General features: G+C 40.0%; 1 protein-coding gene across 1 annotated transcript; it reads right to left on the reverse strand.

The window, feature by feature from the left end:
* Positions 1-1939: 1939 nt before the first annotated feature.
* Positions 1940-4487, reverse strand: LOC108424840 (transmembrane protein 238-like). The gene is made up of 2 exons (XM_017693103.2): positions 3841-4487; positions 1940-2158 (listed from the first exon to the last, which is right to left on the reverse strand). The coding sequence occupies exon 1, from the start codon at positions 4423-4425 to the stop codon at positions 3862-3864; it is 564 nt and encodes a 187-aa protein (XP_017548592.1). The 5' UTR covers positions 4426-4487; the 3' UTR covers positions 1940-2158; positions 3841-3861.
* Between the last annotated feature and the right edge of the window lie 5977 nt (positions 4488-10464).

Consider the following 10464-nt stretch of genomic DNA (forward strand, 5'->3'; position numbering starts at 1 on the left):
TGGTGTGAACACGAAACGTGGTCCATTAGCCCACATTGGCTTTTCAGTGTGGCACACTTGTCACACAGGCTGTGTTATTCTGTGATGGCATGTTGGCCTGAGGAATAAATTAGTGATGAATTGTGTCACTTCACTCATGCTTACAAGCAGGAAACAGGAATGTTGGCCCATGAAAATGAGCAGTAATTGTGCAATGGTCTGAAGAAAGTCCTGTTTACAGTACACAGAGTAACAGGTGTGTCACTGTTCAAGCAGTCAACCTCCATGACAGCACACGAATGAGATTGTGGAAATAACATGGCATTACACATGCATCTTGTATTGTGAAGTAGCAAGGTATGCCACACTATTATATTATGAAATACTACAAATAAATTGAATGGTACTGGCTTTTCAGTTCCTCAGCTCAATAACAAGGGCACTTAATTAGTAAAGCACAAGAACAATAGCCACAACACGTATATTCTTTCCCAGTAAAATTTCCATGTTACGCTTCCAAGGCTTGACGGGTATTGTGCAAGCTCACTTTGTCTAAGCACTGACATTATTAAAAAGCTGTGGCTCAAATATCAGTACCCACAATGACAGGGCGTTCCGCGTGGAAAACCTGTTTCATTGCATAATGGATGTCAAGTTCGTATTTCAGGTAGAAATACTGGTTCCATGAAAATATTGACTCACAATATTTATTCCTGTCCAGAGCTTTTGTTATGGTCACCATAATGTTCTGGAGAGTAAAGTATGCCACATAATGGAAGGTGATTTACAAATCATCAATCCTTTCTTGTGTGACAGCAGAACTGTAGATAGACCGGGGGGTGAATGTTTATTTGGACATTGTAAACACTCTTTGCCTGTGATCTGTAACTTCGAATGTCATTCCCTTTGTGTGTTAAATACAATACATGTTTGTTAGACACCTGGTCATCCACTGTTTCTTGTAAAATCAAGGAGAGTTTCCTCTTTGCTGCAGTAACAGCCTCTACACTTCTAGGATTTACACTAGATGTTGGAACATAGCTGTGAGGATTAGATTGCATTCTACAAGACATGGTGAGGTCAGTGAGGTCAGTTACTGATGTTGAATGATCAGTTCTAGATCACAGACATCGCTCCAACTCATTCCAAATATATCGGATGGACCTCTATCACTCCAGAGAACACTTTTCCCAATGTTGGGGGATTTACCCCCCTTTAGCTAATGCTAACTATTGTGCATAGTGACCTCGGGCTCACATTTTACATATAGAGATTATTTGTTGTTTCAATATGTTAAATTCAGGAAATTACCAGTAATCATGCATTAAATCACTACCGATGTGAGCTGTGTCATAGTCATGTGTGACAAGTCATTACCAAAAAAGTCACTACTGAGCCATTGATTGTTTAGTAGTAAAATGAATAATTCAGCCCATATATATGTGCTGGTCATCCTGTAGTCCTTCATAAGTGGTCACAGGATGCTGTTGACTGGATATTTTTGATTGGTGGACTATTCTCAGTCCAGCAGTGACACTGAGGTGTTTAAAGACTCAAGCAGCACTGCTGTGTCGGATCCCCTCAGACAAGCGCAACACACAATAACACACCATAACCCTGGTGTCACTGCAGTGCTGAGAATGATCCACCACCCAAATAGTACCTGTTCTGTGAGGGTCCATGGGGGTCCTGATCACTGAGGAACAGGGTAAAAGGGGGCTAACAAAGTATTAGAGAAACAGATGGACTACAGTCTGTAACTGTAGAACTACAAAGTGCATCTATAGAGTAAGTGGAGCTAATAAAATGGACAATGAGCATCAAAACAAGGAGGTGGTCATAATGTTATGCCTGATCGGTGTATACATACACACATACACACACCTACACACACACACACACACACACACACCCTAGAAGTATGTCCTACTTAATTAAAACCAGTAAGAACATTACAGTGTGTGGCATAACACTTTTTGAATAACTTTATTTAATACATTCATATATATGTATACTTCAAATATTTACATTAAAAAATGTCATAAAAATATGTCTCAGTTTAAAATCCATATAAAAAATCTGTGCAATATATTTGTGCAATATTCAAAAATATGCTTCCCTGAAAAGAGCCGACCATTTCTATTAAAGCCAAAGTTGTGCTCACACAGCCACAGCAAGCCTGCAAAAGAGAGAAGAAACAGAAAATTAGAGTTGTTTCTGATCAAACGAGCTGAATGTGAAGCTGAGTCACGCTGCACCATGTGGCCAATCACCAGTTAATGAATCACTTTAGTCTCAAAGAAAACGAAATGGCTAAGAAGCAAACTCTGTTGTAAGTACAATGTCAACAGAACCACTCCCCACTGAAAGAGCCACTCTTTGTTGCTTTATCACTTCTGCATTCATATTCTAGACACAACAGCAAAGTTTTTGACTACAAAAGAACTGAACAGCTAATTGATTAACAACAGAAACAGTAAGACTGTCAGCATCAATGCATAGTAGAAGTGACTTCATGTCAAGCACTCTAGAGGAACTGTAAGCGGCCTGAAGAGGCCCATCACTTTCCAAATGTGCTTAAAACAGTTAAACATTCAGGGAGAGGAAGCTCTTTGAGCAGAATTCACAATATAAGAAGACACCAACTGAAATATTATTAAATAAAAATCCCAGTACATAACATCTGCCAACTTTAAGACCATTCCGTGCACATGAACACATTTTGTGCTGCACTGTAAAACATGATTCAATGCTTCAGTTCAAAAAGTTAGTAACCTGGCTGCCTTACATGTTCACTCAACCTCTAATGATAGACTAACAGAACAATAATCTGTTTTACATTCTGTTGACTTATTATCCAATTAAACATTTTAAAAGTTAACCATGTTACTAACTTTTTAAGTTAAAACACAAACTTTTTCTATGAGTATAAAGGGTGGAGAAAAGGCCCAAAAATAGCTCATGGAGATTAATAAGCTTAGAGCACCTCAATTCAAACGTCTGATGCCATGGAAAAACAAACCTACGGCACAACACTGAACATCTCCAAGCAACAAATAAAAAAATGTCCTTGACTGTATCTATAGGTATGAAGGGTGTTACTGAGGTGGTAACCTTAGGAGTACATATTCATTTTTTCATATTCATACCATAAATGTATGCAAAATGAATGTACTGTACTTTTAAACTTTTCCCCCAAATGTATGTATAGTTAAATCATAAATGAATGGTTTAAGGTGAATTTTAAAAAATGGATTTGAGATAGCAAAAAAAGTGGCTATATCTGTGTTATAGATCCCAGGTTCCTGTCACCACCACTGTAAAGAGAAAAGATATAAATCAGTAAGTTTCTCTAAACTAAATGATTTCACTTCAGTCTGAATGACTTCACACCTCAATGTCTGAATCATGCAAATAGTTTCTGAAAAATCGGTGGAATGTCCCTTTAAGACTTCTTTAAGGTAGAAAGTTGTACCTTTGATGGTACATTTACATTGTTTGTAACTGCAAAGAAAGTTCTTCAAGGAAAGTAAAACAATGATACTATACAGAATCATGAACACTCAAAGAACTATTTGCATGCTTGAAAGGTTCTTTGCATGGTGAAATGGTTCCGTAGGTTGATGGAGAATGTGTTGTCTATGGTTCTATATAGAACATTTTGGAAAATGGTTCAATAGAGTGCCAAAAAAAGGTTCTACCACAGTCATGATTTTCAATAGAAGAACCTTTCTGGTGCTATATAGAACTAGTATGTTTACTAAAGAACCAGTAGAAGAACCATCTTCTTTAAGAGTGTACCTCTGAAGTTCCTTCAGTAGAACAAGAACAGTAAATACTTGGAACAGCTACTCTGCCTACCAAATATCTCTCAGCCATCTGTCAGAGGAGTCTCTCCGGTTTTCCATTCACTTCATTCTTCAGGAGCATCTCAGAGTTCTTCAGGATGTCAAGCTCCACTGTCTTCCCACTGTTTGAAGGCATCTCCAAGGTTCTCTCGAAAGCTTCGTTGTCGAACCCAGTCAGTTCAGAGTTTGGCCACGTTACTCGCGTGGGCAGGTGGACAGGTACAGCTTCTGTCATTGTGTCCTTTCCACCACCACCTCCACTGACCGGCTTCTTCTCCCCAGCCTCCAGGGTCTTCACTCCGCTCTTCGAGAGCCTCTTGGAGATCTTGCGAGCCCAGTGCGCGAAGTTGTCCAGGGCGCTTATTTTCTCGAGCTCTTCAGAAGAAAGCGGGATGTTTCCAGAGTACCACAACACCCACCAAACGAGGCTGAGAAAGACTATGATCGAGCCGGTGTAGATGAGGAAATCTCCGTAAAACCTGCCATCCAGACGCAGGTTCGCAAAAACTCCGACGAGAAGCACCACCAACCCGATAACGTCGAAAGCAACACCGAGAACAAACAGCGGCACACAGCCCCCAATGCACCGCGGGGCCATGGCGCTCACACGGACAGTCCAACCGCGAGCAGACAGACAGTGTGGCTCCTTTTCCACAACACATACGCTTCTCACACCTGCCAGCGTCCGCAGCCCCGCCCCAGGGAGAGTACGCGCGGCGTGACCCCGCCCACTTTTCAACCGCAGCCTCCACCTCAGTCTGTGTTATTTATTCCCACCTGTATTCGGGGACGTCCCGCCTTCCAGCTCTACAAGCGGCTAATAGTTTACATTCCCAGTCGCAGAGCTGTCTGAGAGGATGAACTACTGGCCAATCAGAGCGCAGACTAGTAGCTGTGGTACAGTGAGGTCTGAGAAGTAGCAGAAACACAGACCCAGAGTCGAACTAAACTCCTGAATAAAGCGCAGTGAATGCACACCCCTTTGCCTAAGTATAAAATTATAATAATTGTTTTTCGACTTATACAGCATGTAGATGTTATAGATTAGTCACCATCACGTAAATAGATGGTTTATTCACAGTTTAAAGTATGTTTGGAACAAAGAGAAGTAATAAAATAACTTTGCCAGGAGTCCCAGAGAGCTTTATTGGCCCTGTCTAGGTGGGTCGGATGGCCCCGCCTCTCCCCCCGATCACTCAGGCGTTTAGCAGCTGTCAGGATATATATATATATGTGTGTGTGTGTGTATGTATATATATATATACATACACACACACACACACACATATATATATATATATATATATATATATATATATATATATATATATTACATGATTAGCAAACACAGCTTTGGACAGTTGTACAGATATAAAGTCATTATATTTTTATCAAAGTATTGAAAAAATCACTTAATTGCAGAAAATATGTGTTTTGGTGGTGACAGTTCTTACTGCTACACCCTAAGTTTCAGTCTTTGGGACCCATTTACTTCAAAACAATGGGATCTAACTGCTCACCATGTGTCCATGAGGGGCATGGATGCAGTCTCACTCCCTGCTCTAAAATGCAGGGGTGTGGCTAAAACAAAACTCCGCCTATGAACTACAACTGAGTTTTGACAATGACATGATACAAGCCACTGCATTTTTAAACGGAATCCAAATCTGTCCCGTTCACTGTAAAATAAACCAAAAGTGCTTTAAAAATGCAAATACAACAAAAAATGTTAGTAAAGTGTAAATTTAGGGTTTGAGACAGCCGTCCCCCAACAGGAAGTACCATATAAATGATGACTTTATATATATTTAGTTTATTGCTATCTCTATCAGTGCCTTGGATTTAACCCCTTAAAATTTCAGGATTATTACATACTAAAATCAGTAACTACAGGGACTTCAGGGCAAACTGATTAAGCTATTTTTAGGCCATTGAAGTGTGTTGGGGCAGTCGTGGGCTGGAGGTTAGGGATCTAACCAGAACGTTGCCGGTTCAATCCCCAGGGCCGACAGTCCATGACTGAGGTATCCTTGAGCAAGACACCTAACTCCCAACTGCTCCCCGGGCGCCGTGGATAGGGCTGCCCACCACTCTGGGCAAGTGTGCTCACTGCCCCCTAGTGTGTGTGTTCACAAGTGTGTATGTGGTGTTTCACTTCACGGATGGGTTAAATGCGGAGGTGGAATTTCCCCGGTTGTGGGATCAAAAAAGTATCACTTAACTTAAGCCTTAAGGTTAAATAGATCATAAGGAAATATCAAAAGTCTGAAAATTTTTTGTTTGTTTTTTGTTTTCACTGTTACTAATTTGGTAAAATGGTCCATGTATATCTATTTGTGAACAGTTCTTATTTTTTTTAATTTTATTTTTTTTAAAGAAATGAAATAAATGAACAAGCATACTAACAAAACAGGACAACATGAATGATAACAGTGTAAAAAAAAAAAGAACAAATGTACAAAAGGCCTATTTTGTATTTGAATCTGTTTTTAAATCAGTTCTGCTTTTGGTTATTGGTTGTAACTGTTCATCCCGCAAGCCAATCGTACTCCCTACAGGAAGACTGATTCAAACAACACAATCATACAAAGTGTCAGTTCAATTTTTTTACCAGGAGATGGCGGTATTAAACTACAGAAGACATAGAAGGTTTGCATGGTACTCAGTGAACATTTGATGTTATGAAGCCTAAATAACACTGACCATCTTAATACCACACTGCAGTATTTTTTTCTTTTCCACAAGGGAAATTGTGTGCCATTTTACAACCCCCAAAGTATTTTAATAATGAGCATAATAATAAATAGAAAATATAATGAGAAAGGACATGTAAAAATGGCGTTATTTGAAGCGATAAAAAATTTCCCAAAACGGTGGGCCGCTAAATTTCCCCGAAATGTGTAGGCCCATTCCTCATGGCTATAGACTGTTGGCTAAGAGAATGAAACTGTGAGGGCCATGCATAATAAAGTGTCCAAAATAATTACGTCCTGAGGGACAGTAAATAGCAAAATGACAACCCTCTCTGAATCCTGGCTCAGCCTCTTTGGAGCACTTCCAAGAGATGTTCTCTCTAACTAAATGTACCACTGTAGGCTATGCAAAGGGGAGCTTTCACTGCAGTCCATCTCCAGGCAGCATTATCAAGAGGCTGACGTCAAACAGAAATCCTAATGGGGGCAAAAAAGTCTTGGACAAGTGAGTCCATTTTGAAACCTTAATAGAGTTAGTTTACATTCAGACAGGGACAGTCTCGCAAAATTACCCACTGGAACAAAAAAAACAATGTTATTCGTTTTACTGATCATTTAATGAATGTTTAGTCAGCACTATAACTTTCTTCATACAGTATGCTGTATGAAACGCTACAGCAGCTTTTTAACTGTGAGAAGCTTAAGCTAACTTCTCATCACTGCATTGCAGGGCGGGGCCCGCTATATGAAGTCTGAAGTTTACTCCCATTGAACAAAATAGCTAATCATCATTCTGTAATTTGAAAAGAGATTTAACTTCATTGAAAGCTAATCATTCATCATTGATGAGAGTTAAGATAATGAATGCAGGCTGATGCTCGTTTAAAAATAGACTAGAGGAAAGTTCCCAGAGGAGTCAAATATGAGATCTGAGGTTTGCTGTGGATTTGCCAAGACATTTTTTTCCCTCACTCACTTGGGAGTTGGTAATGGGCCTAATGACAGGATAAGCAGAGCCGTGGCTGCCGTCTTCTGTTTACCTATACAACTCTTCTGGATGTCTGTGCTCAATATCAAAGGAAAATGAAATATTTAAGTATTAGATTACAGGTTTTCAGACACTGATGCTCCTTATAAGTTCCATTTCATGCAGACTGTTGACTCTCATATTTCCCAATTCCCCAGGATATTAGACAAAATGTACATGACCAGGCAAACTCATCAAACGTCCATGTAGAAACATATGCATTTTTCACTTGCGAGCTGCAAAAACAGCCAGTTTTGACTTCATTATTTTAGTCATCATGAAAACCAAATTTACATATACTCAGCCCTTCTACATCGAAATGATAAGGACTGTTTCAGACAGCTGTCACCTTTTTCAGTGAGGCACATTACACTGCAACCAATCAGAACAGAGCTCCTTTACATATATCAGTCTTAAAAGCAGAGCAGCAAAAACAGAGATGTTGCATCACATTTCTGATGTCATCAATTTCTTGCATCACAAATGTCATAAGTGCACTCTTAATAATCACCTAAACAAGATGCCACAAAGGGATCTTTGAGCGATGCATTAGAAGAACCACTTTTGTGTGGGTGTGAAGGAAAGCTTAAAGAACCTTCATAGAATACAAAAGTTCTTCCTAGAACCTATATATTATACAGAGGTTCTTTGAGCTTTAAAAAGGTTATTCACACTCACACATCATTTATAAAAACGTTTTTCTAAAGAACCATCCAGTGAAAGGTTCTGTAGAGAACCAAAAGTGGCTCTTCTATTGCATCACTCAAAAAAAGCTTTATTTTTAAGAGCTGGGCCTTAAAAAAAAGTGAATTCCAAGGAAAGATGGATTTAGGCCCTTTAACAAACTGTCAGATGAGAATTGATTGATTCTCAACAGAGTTAATGTTAAGGGTAGATTAGAATCAGGTTTAAGATGAAGATTATGTTGAGGGTTAGGTTTGGAATAAGTGCTGTGGTTTGGGTAAGAGAAAAGTGAAAGTGGTCTGATGTTAGTCGATATTTAGTTTTGCAGTGAGGAGGGCCTGGGTTCGATTCCCCTGCCGGGTGATCAGGGTCCTCTCTGTGTGGAGTTTGTATGTTCTCCCCGTGTCTGCGTGGGTTTCCTCCGGGTTCTCCAGTTTCCTCCCACAGTCCAAAGACATGCAGTCAGGCCAACTGGACATGCTACATTGCCCCTGGGTGTGAGTGACTGTCTGTGTCTGTCTGTCTGTCTGCCCTGCGATGGACTGGCGACCTGTCCAGGGTGTATCCTGCCTTCCGCCCGATGACTGCTGGGATAGGCTCCAGCACCCCCCCACGACCCTGACGGAGAAGTGGCTTAGAAAATGGATGGATGGATGGATGGATAATTGTATCCAAAAGATCACTCCAGTCAAATTACATATTTTTTTTTTTTTACAAGTGATAATAAGTTACCATATCCTTATACAGCAAAGTTAAATATGTCATTTGTCTGGCACATTTCTATTTTTAGCTGAGTTTGGAAACATTGGTAAAATATAAGTCATACCACAATGACAGGAAGGGAAAAGTATAGAGAAGGGAAGGAACTGCTCATGCTCCAGAGCATCATCTTATCTATCAAACATGGTGGAGGTTGTGTTGCAGTGTGGGCATTTATGGCTGGCAATAGAGTTCTTTGTAGTTATTGATGATGTGACTGCTGGCAAAAAAACTGCATGATGAATTCTGAGGTGTACAGGGCCATATTAGTTGCTCAGAATCAGCCAAGTGCTTCAAAAATCATTGAACAGGGCTTCATAGACATGGACAATAATCTAAGGCATACTGCAAAAGCAATCCAACACTTTTATATGATAAAGAAGTGAAATGTTGTGCAATAGCAATCACCTGATGAGTTGAGCATGTATTTCACTTACTGAAGGCAAAATCGAAGGTGAAACGCCCAAGAACAAGCAGAAGCTGAAGACAGCTGCAGTAAACTTCTGGCAAAGCATCACCAGGGAAGAAAGCCAGCATCTGGTGATATAGATTCCACACTTCAGGCCGTCATTGACTGCAAAGGATTGTAAACATGTTAAAATTGACAGTATCATTTCTGATTTATGATAGTTTATCCAATTACTTGGATTTAATAATTCAGGCCCTGAAGATATTTCAACTTAGAAAAATAACAAAACACGCATCTTTTGCATACAATTGTGCTTTAATGACATGTTAAGCACCTGCAAAGCATATGCAGACCATCTGAATGAATTGTTGCAGAAGGTTTACAGTGATCACATATGCAAGCAAAATGTTTCCTTCACTGTAAATGAAAGATTCACAGTATGTTTCAGACTGAGAAAATAAATGAAGATGTAGAGCAGGAGTGTTTTGGAAGCTCACTTCATTATCTGACAGTGTGAAGACTTGGCTATCGGAACTTAATAGAAAAAAAATCGAATCTCTAATGAGGCTTAACAACAGATTTCAGTTTACTGCAGATGTACCGGTGCTCAGCCGTCTCAAAATGTCAGATTTTAATGCGTACAATCGAAGATCTTTCCAAAGGGGCTGTCTTCTTCCCCAGGCCGATTTCCCCAAGGGCCTGTAGTCCAGACACGCATGAGCTTCCTCCAGCATTTCAAGCAGACGTTCCTGTAGCCTGTTATCAAAGACACAAGTTGTTCTTGTTTCAGTTTATTTCAGCTCTGCACCTCTAGTGAGGATAGAAAAAGGAAAGGATCAAACTTTTTCTCTCAAGCTGGGATCATTTTTATGTAATTTCAGGTGTAATACTGTAAGTGTGATTTTAGAGTGCAGCTGACTGTCTCTGAGCAGGCTATTCCGCACTGTGCTAAGTCTGAAGTGTGAGCATGTTTCCGGTTCAATACAAGAGCAGGTTGTAATTTGGTGATGAGGCTGTTGACGCTGCAGGCAGGGAGAAAGGAAGAAGATTTTTTCGGCTGCTGTC

The sequence above is a fragment of the Pygocentrus nattereri genome, chromosome 13 (assembly GCF_015220715.1).
Source record: "Pygocentrus nattereri isolate fPygNat1 chromosome 13, fPygNat1.pri, whole genome shotgun sequence".
NCBI classification, from domain to species: domain Eukaryota; kingdom Metazoa; phylum Chordata; class Actinopteri; order Characiformes; family Serrasalmidae; genus Pygocentrus; species Pygocentrus nattereri.